The sequence below is a fragment of the Ammospiza nelsoni genome, chromosome 6 (assembly GCF_027579445.1).
Source record: "Ammospiza nelsoni isolate bAmmNel1 chromosome 6, bAmmNel1.pri, whole genome shotgun sequence".
Taxonomy (NCBI): domain Eukaryota; kingdom Metazoa; phylum Chordata; class Aves; order Passeriformes; family Passerellidae; genus Ammospiza; species Ammospiza nelsoni.
In genome coordinates this window covers 31,949,638-31,966,679 of record NC_080638.1, presented here as the reverse complement: position 1 = coordinate 31,966,679, position 17,042 = coordinate 31,949,638, and the positions used below count along the sequence as shown (strand labels likewise).

General features: G+C 40.8%; 1 protein-coding gene across 1 annotated transcript in view; it reads right to left on the bottom strand.

Annotated features, from left to right (window-relative positions):
- The window catches only part of PLEKHH1 (pleckstrin homology, MyTH4 and FERM domain containing H1), a 54,067-nt gene that overhangs the window by 18,398 nt on the left and 18,627 nt on the right, over positions 1-17,042 (bottom strand). The window contains exons 5-15 of the mRNA XM_059475053.1: positions 14,541-14,624; positions 12,936-13,017; positions 9,325-10,334; positions 6,895-6,973; positions 6,234-6,322; positions 5,578-5,728; positions 4,394-4,533; positions 3,617-3,727; positions 2,980-3,066; positions 1,854-2,015; positions 803-883 (exon numbers count right to left, since the gene is read on the bottom strand). Coding sequence (XP_059331036.1) covers positions 803-883; positions 1,854-2,015; positions 2,980-3,066; positions 3,617-3,727; positions 4,394-4,533; positions 5,578-5,728; positions 6,234-6,322; positions 6,895-6,973; positions 9,325-10,334; positions 12,936-13,017; positions 14,541-14,624 — 2,076 coding nt within the window. The remainder of the gene's footprint in view (positions 1-802; positions 884-1,853; positions 2,016-2,979; positions 3,067-3,616; positions 3,728-4,393; positions 4,534-5,577; positions 5,729-6,233; positions 6,323-6,894; positions 6,974-9,324; positions 10,335-12,935; positions 13,018-14,540; positions 14,625-17,042) is intronic.

Here is a 17,042-nt window from a genome sequence, read left to right as displayed (position 1 = left end):
TTCAATGTTTAGCTAATGTAATCTTGCACTTCTAAAGAATGTCTTCTTTCATAAGGTACTTACAAATTGTATCACTAATGTTATTTTTCTTGGGAGAGCATCTACAGGTTAGAATGAGACAATGCAAATAAAAATATTTTTTCCCATAAGATGCTGCTTTCTTCCCATTGCACTTGAGGGTCAGTTGCTTAGTATCTTGAGCCACTGTTTTCTGACCCTGGTTAGACTTTCTGCTTGCTATACTGGAAAAGAAATACTTTGAAAATTTCATAAGTAGTTAGATTCAGACAAAAAAGAAGACATCTGCTGTGCTAACTCTTGAAGTTAATCCAAAATATGAGTCACATTACTGTTTTGATATTCTAAAATTTGGGGTTTGATGTCACCAAGACAAAGTAATGGACTTTTGGGCAAGGTGTCCAGAAATGGAAGCACATTACACTGATTACCACCCTCTTCCCAGAATGTTGATGCTATCTGTTTTCATGACGATAATGTGGGATCTATCAGCTGCTGTATAAAAGTCTGCCCAGAAGGCTACACAAGACTAAATGGAGCAAGTGAGAAACAAGATGTAGAGTGATCTGAGAAAGAGCAATCACTTGCCTTTTAAGTTGGCTGTCATTTAAGCTTAAAAAAATAAAATCAGAAATATTGATTCTCTTTGTGGAACAGATGCTGTTGGAAGACAAGTACCACCAAGAAAGAGACCTGAGACACAGAAGCAGTAAAGCACAGTAAAGAAAGCTTCAAAAGAAATGGGAAAGGAGGGTCCAGGAATAAAAGGAGAAAATGGAATTACCCTATCTTCATGATTTCGATAGTAGTAGAAAGTTTTTCCAATCAGTGCACACCAGACCAGCTTAGAGTGACCGTGCTTGACCTGTAAGGAGGACAAACACATCCATGCTTTTATTAACAGCAGTATTGCCAGAATGCCTTTCTAGGACTTCAACTTTCAATTCAACTCTCCCTTAACACTTTGCATATATTTTTTGTTTTATGCTAATATAAGCTCCTCTCAAAACATACAGGGCACCCCTTCCAACAACAGGCAAGTACATCCCACCCAAGAACATGGGACATGAGTGCTATGAGAATGGGTCTAAGATTTTGTGAAGTGTTTTACTCATTCATAATAACTTTTAACTTCTGTATCCTGAAATAAAATATTAAGGATGCCCTTTTAAAGATTATAAAAACAAATCAGCTCATCTCAGTAAGAAAAGACCAGTCAAATTATAGTCTAGACAGCTGTTTCCTACTGCAGATGAATAACCTTCAGATACAGGTTGTCTTTAGCCATCTTAGAACCTGACAATAATTACATTAAAATATTCACAGTAACTTGCAATGTCAAACTAATCAATGGAAATTATATAAAGAATAAGAATTTTCTGCCATTGTACTTTGTACTAATGTACCTACAGACTATTATGACAGAACTAAGTGCTAACCTAGAACCACACAAGCCATTTTTTTTAAACTCTCCTGTATCACCAAGTTAAAGATCAATTAAATGTGACACTCAACAATTAAATGTGACACTCAACAGTGTTGACTTTTTTACTGTGACACGCTGTGAATTCTGCTGAAGAAAAGCACACATAAGCTAGATATTTGTTATTACTTACTACTTGTCAGTCAGTACCTTTCAGTAGCCTTGTTTGTCCCATCCTTTATCACTTACATAAATGTTTCACTCTGAAATACAGAAATCTACAGCCACTTTTCCTTCTTTCCCTACTCTTACAGAGAGTAAAATACTAATTTTTTGCTCACATTTTCTGTGCAAAACAAAAAACTGGCACACTGTCAATTCTGAGCTAAACATAAAGTATGAAATATTTTACCTTAGTGAGCCAGCCTTTCACAGTAGGTTTAGCATCACTGTGAGGAACACCAACAGGACCGCTCACTTGTACTCTCAGGATACTCTGCAGGACATGAATCCATTCCTCCAGGATGTTGGGAGAGTCTGCTGTCAAGAAGTAGGTTCTCTTTTCTGTCACAAGCTGGAAGGAAAATGAGTGAGAAAGTACATAGCTGCACATCTAAAAATCATCTCTTTAGCTGCTGAGTTGCTTTATCTCAAAGATTTTTTGGTCATTCAGGAGAGATTTTTTTGAGGGCAGGAAAAAAGATGCTAATCCTTAAAGCCCAAATGAAAAAAGCAAAACTCAGATAAATCAAATTCCCATAAACTTTCTTGCTGTGGCTTTGTGTCCTCTTTCATCCTTTCTTGTTTCTCAGTGCTGCTGCTAGTTTTTCATTTTAAAGATGACTACATAAATGTGGGGTTTTGCTGCCTTCACTTTGTATTGTGTTTTGCCTTCATTACCCTGTGACTGAGAGGAAAGATGCTATAAATCTAATAGTATTAGGCCTTAGCAACTTCAGTTCCATAAGGGCCAAAGGTAACTCACAAGTTAGGCCATGTACCTTTCAAAGTATGAAAAAAACTTTAATGCTGCCTTTCTAATTAAGTCAATAATGACTTAAAGTGAACCCAGTTATGGGCTAACTTCTAATATTTTAGAAGTCAATTTCTAAAAGGAATCAACTATTCAGATGTTTCTTTACATGCCTCCAGGCATGTAAAGTCAGGCTTGAGATCTTGTGAGAGAAGTCTCTCAGAAAGATCTTTAGTACTAGCTGGTTTTAATTGTTGTAAGAATCATTTCCCCCACAGACTTCAAGCACTAACTCCTGCAAAAAAAAGGGAAAGCATTATGGTGTATAACAGGACAAAAATAAATGCAGATTTCTTTCAGTTTCAAAAGGGTGTATTTGGGTTACAATTTAGCTCTTTCCTCATTATTAATTAGACTAACTGCCTGTTTTGTACCAGGAAACAGAGACCAGATAAAGTTAGGTCATATCAGTTGAGACACACAGTACCATTCAGTCTGAATTAAGTGCTCACTCACCCAGCTGCTGAGTGCATGGTAAGGGGCAGGATAAAAAAGCAACACCTACCTGGAATGTTTGGGACCCTTCACCCCTGACAATTTGGCATGAAGAATTCAGCTCCAGCTGCCCTTGTGGTTTGCGGATTACATCACTCTGAGGAAAGAAAAGCAAACAATTTTTTCAGTAGGAAACCTCAGATGGGTCTTAGATTACTTAAATACAGCATAATATGCACGTACAGGTTGGAGTTTGCATTCACGAGCTAGAAAGGACAGCCTAAGGCTGCCAGGTGAAATATGAGACTGTGTAATCCCATTGCAAAAGTCTCCTCAATAGTGGCAGACAATATAACAAAAGCAGTGCTAATAAATGCTGTCTTCTTATGGAGTTCAGATTGGACATTATGATTAATAAAACAAATGCAAGCCCAAACAAATAAGTCGGAAGGCAGTACAACATACAATAGGTACCAAGACAGTGGCTGAATTTCCACCTTCATAAGTTTTCAAGATTCAGCTAGACACTTGTTAAGTGACAAGTGTATTGATAACTTTGTTCTTCATTTGATGCATTTGATGCATATGATCATTCTAATGTTGGTAATGCTTTTCAAAATAGTGACATGTCTAACCAAAAGTGGTTTTTTAGTATCCTAAATTTCTCTGTGCCTCTAGAGGGGAGGAAATATATCCCAGTGACTTACCGGGGACTTGTAGTACATGATTTGTCTGTTTCTGAGAACAAACCATCGTCTTTTCCACGTCTTTACCTGGCTGCCCATTTTCAGCAAGTAGCCTGATTTCTCCATGGGCTCCTGGAGGACAGAGGAAAGGGGAGAGGAGGTCATCTTGCAACTCTCAAAATACAAATGAAAGTGTGCTGAAATCAAGCCCAGACATTTGCTGCATCTCCCATAATTTTCTGCTTTGTTTAATAGCAGCCCTCAAAGATCATTTCATTGATTGTTTGATGCTCTGTAAACTTATTTCTTTCCGACCAAGGCACTGATTTTCCAAATAAAAGTGAGATTCCTTGAGATCAAGAAGGCTGTCTCTACACCATGATTAGACTCCTGCTCCTTGTCTGTTTGATCTCTTATAGTGAAGAGTACAGACTTTAATGCTGCATGTTGTGAGATTTCTTTCCTTCCTCCTTCCTTCCTCTGAATTTCCAAATGTCTTTTGCCCCAAAAGTGTAAGGCCATCACTAAAGTAGAATACAACTACGGGAAATCAATATAGGTCATACATCCTTGATGATTATACTTTTACCTAAGCACATAAAGAAATTGCACCTTCTTTTGAAACACCAGATGGTGTCTTTTAAAATCAATCAACTGGACCAATAGCCCAGTCTGTTAGAGCTTCACTCTGCTGGGGGATTACTCAATATCCTGTAGTTACACTACTCTCTTCTAAGGCCAAGGCTCTGTTTGCAGCCCTATGCAAGTGTAACACAGCAATTCCAGTGCAAGCCTTACAGAGCAGATTCCACCATCAGTGGAATAGGAAGATGTTCGCTGTAGCTTGTGCTCTGGCTCTGAATAGTCACCATCCAAGGAGTAGGCATCAGGAGGGATGGCATAGTCACTCTCAGAGCTCAGTGAGGACACAGATACACCTGCTCAAAATAAAGGAAGGAATGAGAGACATGGCTAGACAAAAGCATGCACTGAATATTGTACACTCCAAAAACATTTCTGCATTCACCATTAAGCCTTTTTTTTGGTTCAAGAAGGACAAATCAGATCAGACTTTGGAAACTCAAACCCCACTAACACGACTTCTGAGCCTCTTTTTCTTTCCCTAGGAAGACAAGAGTTTTGGATACTGACAGTGAAATGCATTTATTGCTGAATAAAACCAAATTAAAATATATAAACAAAAAAAAATCAACAAACTTGTCATCTGAAGGAGAGACAGCTTGTTTTCATCTGGGGACATCCATTATAAAGCCTCAGCCTCCTCTGATTTCAGCTAAGGAAAAGGCTTCTTCACTAGCAATAGAGCTTTGCTTTCTGTGAATCTTTTCCCACAGGTACATGGCAATGCACAGGCACATCTGCCAATGCCTCACAACAGAAGTTAAGACTACATGAAATACAACTCTATTTTAGAGACAACCAACAAAATTTGGTGGTCTTTAAAATAGAGTCGTAATTTCACATTGTCTCTTTGGTAACAAAAATTCCATTCAACTTCCATTCCAGTTTAGCCCTGCCAGCAGGCAAGAAAAATAGTCCTAATCAAGACTCAAAGTACCTGCCAGCTCTCAAAGATAGGTGAGATGTTCTTACTCGTCAAGAAATTACCAGTCAATGAAAAAGACAAAAAAGCATTTTCTGTCCTGTATCAGTACTAGCTTGCTTCCAAGGAGAAGCCACAGCAAAGGTATGGATGACTAGATATGTGATGAATTTGGGAGGGCAATCCTTCCCACAATCTTAGTTTAGCAATTGCCTGAATGGAACTCTATCAGCAGTAAAAATCATCTACAAGAACAGATTTCTACTGTTTCTACTGTTGATGTCTGCACACATTCTGGGAGAACTCCTTGTAAGCAACACCCTGGCTGAGCATTTGCCTGTCACTGACGATGCTGCTCAGGGCATCTTGGCTCTGATGACAGAGTTCATCCTGCCCAGTAGCAATACTCCCATTTTACCTCTCTTCACGGCCCGAGGGCTGCCTGGCATGCTAGCTTTCCTGTTCTCAGATCCAGCAGCAGAAGTCCTGAAACTGGCATGGGAGCCACAGTCATCATCAGAGCCTGAAGACTCATCTAAGAAAGGCACATTGCTGATCTGTGTGGCTTTCTGGAAAACAGACCTGTATAGTTAGTGTGTGAGAGAAGAGTTTCCCCAGGACAATCCCCCTTCAATCAGGAGATAGAGCAACCCATGCCCTGCATTTCCACACTGCCTTGCCCACTTCTGCCTCAGGGTTCCTCAGTTCCTCCCCTTCTACTCTGAGAACTTCCAAGCTGGACTCTCTAGTCTGATCTGTTTGGGTCTCCTCTGGTTACACCCACCTACTATTCCACAACCCTTATGTTCCATCTCATTCCTTAGGCTACACCACTGTCACCTCTGGTTTCATAGTGCACACTGCAACTTCCTGGACCAAAACGTGTTGCAATGTTCTGTGTTCTTAAATATATTTAACTTTTGCTACTCTTTCTGCATTCTTTCGATGTCCAGTACTTCCTGACATTCTCTAATTTTCTTTCCTTCACTGCACAGTTCCATCCTGTTTTGTCTCAAGATACTAGCAGATCTGCACCATGCTTTCCACAACAGGAAAAGTGAGGTAACTCCTTACCCCCTTCAGTGTAGTGTAGACTGGCACTGTGACATTTCTGTAGATGAGATAGGTGAATGGCCCAGAAGTTGAACACGAGAAATTGGAAACTGGGGAAATTCAAAGAGAAAGCAAGAGAGCACAAAATACAAACTGGTGAAAAGGAGGAGGTTTTAATGGAGAAGCACATGGAGAACTGCCATCCTGGACAGTCGGGCTTCAGAAAGGCCAGCAGATGCATCATTAATTCCATACAATTCCCAGAGAGAGCTGCAATGTTCCCTCCATTTAGCCTGTGAGACACCTTACCCACCCTGTGCTCCCCATGGTACAATGGCAATCTGGTGTACCCTGTATAAACAGAAAAAAGCCCTAACAGGCAAAATCATGGTGAAGAATAAAAACAGGCCACAGACATGCAGAGGCAGAAGACTGGCTGCAAAATTGATGGAAGAGATAATAGAATCCCTGAAGATGGCCCTGAATCTAGAGGCACAAACAGCCCCACACCAACCATCCCCAAAATCAGATATATCCTCCTCCCTTCCTTTATCAAGGCCATCTATGAGATCAAATTTACTTTGAAAACAGGCAAGGAAATGAAGAAATGGACAGCCAGAAGCTCAGGTCCCACACTGTCACCATGAACTCCCTTTAAGGATGGATCTAGTGCAGAACTTACAGCAGCTGGAAGTATCATTCACCATGGCCACTTCAGACAGCCTCATGCCAGACTTGGCCACGGCATAGATTCGGCTCTCCTGGAACAATAATACCATGAGCAACAGTGATCAGGCAAAAATGTAATTCTTACCAACAGAAATGCCCATGTCACAGAATCACACCACAGTCACACCTTTGGGCAGGAGGGAGGAGCTCTCTAACAAGGATAGCTGAATTCCACCATATGTTGTGTGAATGGCCATTAATGGAAGCATCTTACTGTGTGCTAATTCCCAGCTACAGAGGTGACATCCACACACTGGAACACCTACACACAATTATCCATAAATTACTGTATCACAGCTTGGAAGGAGATGGGATTTTTCCAAATTACAAACAATGCATTACAATGAATTAAGAACAGCCCTATACCAGAACAATTCATTGAGTCACCAGCTGCAAAGGATGCCCATTCTGTAATAAGGGAATGAAAGAAATGCCTGGAATGATCTCAATAAGCCTGTGTCTCAGTTACAACAACATACAGAGCTTTCAGTTCAAAGGATCTCCAAGTGCTTCATGAATTGATAAAAATTCCAGAGGGGGAACCCAAAACTGTATCTAGATGCAGTGTTATGACGACGACATCAACTAATGTGAAATGGATAAACCCCAAAGCTAGGAAACCTCTTGGTGCTCCTTAAAGCATACAACCAAAATTCACTGTGAAATAACACACATAATACATATACATGAAAGCACCTAAGACTGCAAAGTCAAGTACGCCAAAAAAATTATAAGACGTAAGAATTAACAATGAGTGCTTGACTTTGCAGTTTCAATAAATCATTTGTTTGTCCATGCCTTTAAAAAAGCAAATGAAAACAGAATTGCCTCTTTTGATACTACATTGATTTCCACCAGGTTTGTCAGTTTGGCCTGTTTAGGAACCTGGCTGATGGGAGTCCCTTGGGAGTCAGTTCTAATGGACAATTAATCCAGCAAGACTGAATATTCTCCAAGAAGGAAAATTTAAGGTGCAGGAGCAGGTCATCCCCATGTGTTGATAGATGAGACAATGAGGAAGACCAGACTGTTGGCTGAACTCAAAGTTTGTGATCTTTGGATGAAGGGACAGGTGACTCAGGAGGGCTACAAACACACCATGAAGTTATGCAGACAAAAAATTAGGAGGAACAAAGCCCAACTAGAATTTCACCTGGCTACTGCAGTAAAAGACAAGAAAAGACTTCCATAAATACATGAGGAAAAAAAATAAAAACCTCCATCCTTTATTGGATATGAGTGGGAAACAGTGAGAAAGGATGAGGAAAGGGCAGAGGTACTCAATGCCTTCTTTGCTCAGTCTGATGGCAAACCAGCTGCTCTCCAAGCAGCCAGCCCCCTGATCTGGAAGACGTGGATGGGGAGCAGAATGAAGCCCCCATAACCCAAGGGGTAATGCCCAGTGACCTGCTTTGCCACCTAGACACACACAGGTCTGCAGGGCCAGGTGGGATCCCCCAAGGGCCCGAGGGAGCTGTTGGAAGAGCTCACTGAGCCACTGCCCATCAGCCGCCTGCAGCCCTGGTCACACGGGGAGCTCCCAGGTGACGGGAACCCGGCAAAGGGGCACCATCTACAAGGGCCAGAGGAGGGCCTGGGAAATACAGGCCTGTCATCCTGACCTTGGTGCTGGGGCAGCTCATGGAGCAGACCATCCTGAGCACCATCACACAACACATGCAGGACAACCAGGGAACCAGGCCCACACAGCATGGGTTTGTGAAAGGCAGGTCCTGCTTGACCAACCTGATCTCTTTCTATGACAAGTGACCTGCTCAGTGGATGAGGAGAAGCTGCATTTTACATCCTAAACAATTCCAAGACTAAAAAACCAATTAATCTATCTGACCTCGCAAGTAACTGTAAGAAAAAATGACAGGACATGCATACCCACTTTACCAAAGGTTTTCACAAAACTATCCTAACAGGAGGAGCATACCATGAGATAGGAATGCTGAGATCTAATCCATGTACCTATTCTAGTATCCATGGCTTTTTCTCACTCTGGAGCTATCTGGTCTGGTTCACTGCATTTATGATTAATTTTTCTATCTTAAACACATGACAAAAGAACTAAGGATTAACTTTTGATGACCCAAACCACAATGCAGTACATTTTGACTTTCACTTTTATTCCTATGATTCTTATATACTGTTTTTTTTTTCAACAGATCTTCTTCCTCTTATAAAGATAAATAAAAGAAAAAAAATTGTCAACGGAACCAGCATGCCCCATGATGTGGAACAGTCTGACTTGGTGGCTCAGGAATGCAACCTGCGATACCCACAGGTAGCAATTCCTTGAGCACAAGAAGTGCAGTAGCCTAACTACTGGGCACAAAGATAAGCAGCATTCTCATACTGTTGTCCATGCATTTCTTACCCACGATGGGAATCGGTGCAGCGGTGGTGTGGGAGGTTTGCATGCCGGGTCAAGTGTGCCAGACTCAGAACTCACAGCTTCTCTTTGCTCTGCAGGTAAGTGGCACATTCCCTCACACGCTGCAGCTTCTCCCCTCAGCAGGCCACATTCTGTCTCCATCTTCTCCATTACTCCATCATCATCAATGTCTGTCTCCTCCACGTGCCCAGAGCTGACTGGAGGGTCTGTTATGGGCTGGAAAGTGCTAGTCTCTAAGTGCATTACACGATGGAAAGAATTAGCCCCTGACTGTGGTTGGCTGTGATGTCTCTTGGCTAGCTGGATACTGTCTCTTGGTGTATTGGGTGTTCGTATTTTTGGAAACGTCATACTACTGCCAAGGCTGCACTCCCTCCCTGGAAAGAAGGAATGTGCTGTAACAGCTGATGTTGACACAACCACAGGTGGCTCAGCAGTTTGGAGATGTCTCTCAAGCATGCTCATAATTTCTGCTGAGGAAGAGGAGTCCAGCTGGTGGGAATGGAATCTGGCACTCAGATCATCAGAGAAGCGGGTGCTATCCAAACCCACTTGTTGCAAGGTGCTCACAGCACTACAGTTTCCTTCCAGAGATGATTGGAAGGTCAAAGCCTCAAGAATTCTTGTGGTTTCAGCTGGAGGGTCCAGTGATATGGGACCAGAGCACCCTAAACCATGTTCAGAACTTACAGTTGGAAATACATTTCTCTCTGTGGAGAGATTCCAGCTTGATGGGTCAGATATGAGCTTCAGCATGCTCTGGGAAAGCAGAGATTTATCCTCTCCATTCTCAGCAATGGTGTCATTGGCAAGGACTATGTTTGCTGAAGAGAGGACATGTTTGGAAGGTCCTGTCTGACACACCTCTCTGAAACCAGGTGCAAGGAGCACAGATTTCTGCTCTATTTTCTCAGCAAAAGAGGCTCCTGATGCTTGAGGCTTCAGGGAATCACAGCTCCAAAGAGAATCCAAGGGAGGAATGCTGGTCATGTCTACAAGGAAGGAGAACCTACAGTTAAGGCATTGAAACGCTTTGATGTACTCAGTGTTGCTTCCTTGTGTACATTCAGTTGTATTCAATAGCATCCTGGCCTGTTTAGGACTATGCAGAACAGAAAGGAGATGGCTGGGCAAAGTTATAACCAAAGTACATTTACAGCTGGGACTAGCACAGAAGATATGAATGGGAAATGATTAATCACTACTTCTGACAAAAGTGAAATTGAGGGCTTCCTAATGAAATTAGGCAGCACATTTGAAATTTACAGAAGGAAGGTTTTTTCCCAGACAAAAAAAGCAAACAGAATGCTGCAGACAGGCTAGAAAAAAACTAATGTTACTGGTAGTACAGGAGTTCTGGCCTAGGAACTTCCTAAACTACTCAGAGCAGAAGCTGGAAGTGTATATGGAAAGAAGGACAGCTTGTATTATTTTGTATGGTCCTTCGTGGAATGCAAACAGCCAACCAGGATCTGGGATATTGGCCTAGGCAAGCTTTCAGTCTAATGCAATATAAGAGTTTTTATTCTTACCTATATAATTATGCCTCCTGTCTTAAAACATGAGGAGGAAGTGCACCTATCCACACAACACTTTGTCAAATACATCAAGGTGGCCATTGCTTAGCATGGCTTTTGGCTTTAGTGGACCTACAGTGATTTAACTCATCAAAAAATCTGGAATGATTCCATGCATTCCCAGGGGCTAGATGGGGCTTCCAGCAAAGGTATGGAGACCTTCTTAAACAACTCAGCAACCAGGGAGTTTACTCACTTTTGAAGAATTTCCCTAGAGCTTTTTGTTATCCTTTTGTGATATATGACCCACACAGTGCTTTATGTCATGATATTTTATAATAGTTACTTATAGGGTTTTAGTGTAAAATCTTCCCTTTTTTAGTTCTTTCCATGCCCTTTCAGTTGCTATGTTAGAGGATGACATAAAAGACAGATACTAGATTGTCCTTTCTCCTTAGTACACTTATTATATTTTCTCCCTTTCCATAATTATTAAAGATTATCTCAGTTCTACAATTTCCACCAAATAGCAGCTTTAGAATATAAGAAAGCAGGGATAAAACTTGGAATGGCAGAGGATGTTTGATTGACCTTGGCATTTATATTTATTTCAGCCTGACTGAAAAAGAACCAAATGCTTTGGAAATTGCAAAATATGGGCGAGCGTGACTCTGCACAACTACTGCTGAAAATGCTGCCTGAACAGCAAACTCCATGGGTATTGCTTAACCAACCGCGGGATTCACAAGGAAATAGAAACAAACTGAAGACACAAAGTTACAAAGGAAAGAGCAAACAGCAGAATAAATTACTGTTGACAGCAAAGAGGATGAAACCTGCTCTTGGAAACAGCTGAGAAAAAGACAATCATGAGTGCATGACCTTGGCACTTGATTCACAAGGAACTGAATGTTAGCAAAGCTAACACATAACAATGGCACACACAAATCCTGGCACATATTTTTCCCTGACCCTAAGGTAAATCATTAGTGTAGACTGAAAATATGCCATTAATTTTAAACATTACTGGTATTTTACAGCTTCCTAGATGTGACAGGAGATTAAGAAGAAGAAGCTGTTACCAATAGCACAGCAAGCAAGAAGAGATTTGTCTCTCTGCAGAGGCTCTCACTTCAGCCTGGCATACTGAGACTAGTGAGGGATAAGAGGAGAGGGCAGTGCTGTTTACTGCCCAGAGAGCTGGGATCCAGGGCACACTTAATACCAGATTATTAACGCAGCTTACCAGGCATTCACTTTTTGTGAACAGTCAGAGCCAGAGGGGATGAGAGAAACCCAGTCATAAAGCATTTCACTAGAAATGTGGTGGGGTTTAAAAAGAATTTTGCCCTATTCCCTTGCTGTGGAGTAATAGGAATGCCAGAAAGACTTCTGCAGGAAAGAAATGTCCCCTCCCCACATGCCCAGTGAAGTTCTGGAAACTAGCTCATCTTATTGTGACCAAACCAAGCTCATTAAAAAAGAAAAATGAAAAAAAAAAAAGATATAATTTCTTTTTCAAAGCACATTATAATAAAAGGTGCTGAATTTAAGCCTAGAGATGAAAGTTTTCCATCCAGCCATCAAAGAACTGCAAAAACCCAAAACACCATAAGCAGCTTTCTCCAGCCCAACCTGATGGCACAGAGAAACCCAGCTCCTAAAGGCAGACCAAAGAGCTGCTGCCTTGGCTCATTCAGTTACTCAGATCACATACCAGCAGAGGTTCTGTGGGGATAAGAATAATTCACACATGGAGATACACTGAAGTACATCAGTGAAAGGAGAATTCTAATATGTATTTCAATGAATGCTTCTAACTCAGGAGCTTAGTGGCTTATTTTAATGGCAAATGCAGATTCTAACAAAAAAAAAAAAAAAAAAAAAAAAAGACTCTACAGTGAATTAGTGGGAAAAAAATTAAGAGTTAAGGCAGATAAGAATGTTATTCCCATCTTAAAAACGGACCCAGCTAAGGAACAGAGCAACTCTACTGCCTGCTGCCACAAGTTTTAATTTCTGACAAACTTAAGAATACAACCCAGGAATGGTGACTTCCAGGCTGAACACATTTACCTTGCAATGTATCCCGAAGAGCTTCAATTTGCTCCATCAGTCTCTGATTACAGTTTTTCAGGTGGTAATTTTCTAGCTCAAGCTATGAAAGAAGAATAATAAAAAAAGAAATATAATACAAAATTGTGAGCACATGTGATCCACTACACAGAACATGCCTTCATCTTTGTTACTTTAAAGTTTCTTAAAAAGGGGAAAACTGAGTCTACCAGTCACCTCGAATCCTTTTAATCAGCAACATCAGTAGACCACTCAAATATTTTGCTGTGCTTTCTCAAACAGCCTCTATATGAACTATTGGCACTTCACAAATACATCTTTAAATTTACTTCTCTGCTATAGCTCATAATTTACTCCTGTTGCAGAAATAATGCTCATGAAAGAGAAAATCAAAAAAACGTTACCCAGAAGGATCATTTATTCTCACCCTTAATGTAGTAAAATAAGAACCCATGGATCCAGAGGACCAAAGAAAACAGCAAAAACCAAACCAACATTAAGGGTGCATTTACATTTCCAATTAGGGCATAAGAGATTCTTTGCAAATTTGCTTTATGCCTTTACTTGAAGAGTCTCAGCATCCATTTTTAAACACAGCAGAGGTACAGCCAGACAGACTTTCCTCTTGAAGGAATCACCTGTAGTGCTGTCTCAAGTAACCCATTGGCAACACAGGTGTCAAGTTCTCCAACTGGCAGCGATCCACTTGTGCATGCTATGCACTTGGAATCAGCATCTGGCACAAACCTCTTTGCCAGTGTGAGTGTATGGTCCTGGATTCACAGCAGGTCACACCAAATCAAACCCCCTTGCTTCCTCCTTTGTGCTGCACCAGTCAGTAACCTAAATGCACCTTAAGTTATCTAACACAGGGTAGAGAAGCAGCACAGGAGTTCAGTGGATTATTTAGGCAATCTAATGACATTACAAAGTCACATCATAATATAATCAGTGCCCACAAAGAATGCTTCTCCTAACTCCAACAAATTCCCTTTCTGTCATAAACCTTGAAATACATGTTTTTAACTTGGAATAAAGGACCAGGCTACCCACTCCCAGCTGAAAACTACTACTCCCATCTTTAAAACTGCATGCTGACCCACTGCTGTCTTTGTTTTTCTATAGGGTAGGACCAGATAGAGGGATAAATCCACAGGATGGATAGAACAGAGAGGTCAGAGACAAAAAATACTGGGCAGTAGGAAAACAGCATTAGTCAGAGATGGTAAATTATAAAAGAGCAAAGGATATGTTTGTGCAACAGGTGCTCTGTCAGAAATGAATAGAAACTGCATCCAGAGAAAAGGAGAGGTAAAAGAAAGCTAGGTAAAAGAAAGACACTTGTGACTAGTCAATCTTCAGAAACTTCTTTTGGGCACTGATGAGTTAACAGTCATCTATAATTTGCCCAATAAATTAAATAGCCCTTGGTAAGAGTGATGACCCCAGCCCTAAAATGGAGTATGTGCAGGGCCAAACAAGCAGAGTGCCCCTGTGGCAGACTGACTGTGCCCAGATGGTTGTCCTATGTAGGAACCCCCTGGCAGTGCAGCCACACGTACTTACTCACATGCCTTGAAACCTGGTAGAAAGCCAGAGACTTACCTCCCTGAGCTTAAATGTTACCCACTCTTTGATCTTGGCAGCTTTCTCTTGAACAATTTTGGCTTCCTCAGTCCTCAGCTGTTTCTGAGCCAAAAAACCAAAACCAACATTAGAGGCATTAGGAGAGTACAACTGTTCTCAGTGAGTTAGTGCATCAGGAGTGACTGAAACACAGAAGTTCCCATTCCAGACATAAGATTTAAGACTGCTACTTGGATACAATTTTTCAGCTGGCATCTGAAAAAAATCAAGCTCTAATTTGTCTTACATGGTCCCTAGACTCAAATTCAGAGGCTTGTTTCAAAAGTTTGTTGTGTATCAGCAAAATCCAGGTCAGGTAACAAACCTACCTCAGTTTGAGTACAATCTGCAACTTTTTCTGTTTCAGATGGTTTTGCAATGTTGCTGTTTGCTGTTGAGTATCTGTAGTGTTCCCCCAGCCTACACACACATTATTGGCCAAAGCTAATAAGAATTAAGCAGTGCCTATAACTTATTTGTAAAATACCAATCATTCCAAGTAAAAGGGATTCAGATGCTGTAACCATGAGTCTAGAGTGGACTTTCAAGGTGCACAAGATGCAAATACCAACAACAAATTTAACACACACAGTATTCTCATTGAGAAAGTAAATTAAAAAAAAAAAAAAAGCTCCACAACCTGACCTTGAAAAATATCAAGATCATGCCTAAGATCTGCTAGGAGAACTTCAGATGCTATAAGTGGTAGTATGTTTACATATCCATTAGAACAGGTTCTAGTCCACACAAAGGTGTTATGGCAACACTGTTGATTTGCACAATGACCATTGTTCCCCCAAGTATCTGCTTGGGTAATATTGCTACATCATTTTTGCAGCTGTGTTTTCTCAGCTGTGTTTTTAACTTTTCTGGAAATTTCCTTTGAAAGATGCTGAATTAACACTATGATCACCTGAAGCTTTCTGTTTTATCTTCTGTGTAGCTTCATCAGAAGCAACATCACTGAAAACTCTCCAAACTGCATAATGATTTAAACAACTGCAAGAAGAAATCAGTTCTGAGAGCAACAGAGGGAGGAAGAAAGGAGGACAATATGCTGCAAGTCACATCAGCCCTGGTTTCTCCAAATAAGGGGCAAAGATAATCCCTTCTGGTAGCAGCTGGTGGTTTCCCTGTTCTATTGTTTTTTTCTGAAGTAAAATAATACCAGCAATTATAATTATAAAAAATATCAGTCCTTCCCCCCACTTTAAATTTTTCACATGGATAAATAGACCCCGTGAAATTCCCCAAATTTTCAACATCTTTTCCCAACATTTTCACACTTTTAATTACCACATGCTATTTATCACTACAACTGCACATTTAAGGGCTCTTATTCAAGTATGTTTGCTCAATTATTGCAAGTATGTTTGTTTAAAGTAGGCCCAAGCAACATTTTAGGCAACCGTAACATTAGTAGTTGAGCATAATGAAATAAAAGCAACCAAATCAGATGCTTCAAGAAGAAGATTTATTTAGGTGGGTTTTTTTCCTTTTATATGACTGTGTGTGCTCCTAATCATCAAATCTCAGGAGAATGCTAACTAGATGCAGGAGTTAGCATACTAGATGTGCCTAGAGGTCTGAAATGATCTAGCACACATAGTAAGTCTACCATCTCTCAATGTCCATCACATGGGAGCTGGCTTTGTATCCCTAATGACCTGGACTTGTCCTGGAACACGGTCCAAGAGATAAAAGATTCAGATTACTACACTATTTGTGAACTGCAATGCCAAGACTTTATTTAGGGTTCTAAAGTAGAACAGTGACATGATGACAGCATTGTCACCATGTGCAATAAGCCCTGCCTCTAAGCAGAACCAATTCACTCAGGCACAGCAGCCATAGATACAGTTATTGTGCTTTAAGCTCCAAAAGCAATTAGATATTCTTAGTGTCCCACACTATTGTGTGGCCCAGACATGACCTCAGTGCTCTCTTAATGATGCTCTGAACTCCATGGCTCTTCCCATCCCAGTGAAAACCAACAGGATGCCTTACAGGGACCCTTAGTAACCTTCTAGCCCTGCCACCATCTCATCCCATTCTGAAATAAAACCAGTGACTCTGATGATGAGTATTTCTTGTCTGGAATTGCCAAGCTTTGGCTTTCATTTCTAGAAGCTCATTTTGCCTCTTGTTGCTGGAACAAGAGTTCTACTAACAGCCCTTTAAATAGGTGGCAATTAGTTCAATGTAACTCAAATAGCCGAGTAATTTTTTTTTTTTGTAAAATTTTACTTTTATTTAAGTTATTTACTTAACAATGCATAAGAATACCTCATTCCTCATGTTATAAAAACCACAGGGCAAGGCCTTTACTAGAACTGAAATACAAGCCCTGCTGGAAATGTAGCACCTTCCTTCCACCAACTGAAAAAGGGAGAGACTAGGAACTATCCATACTGAGAAACAGCTGCTCTTTTATAATGACATCTGACAAGAGATGAACTATGCTGGAGGACTGCTGAAGGC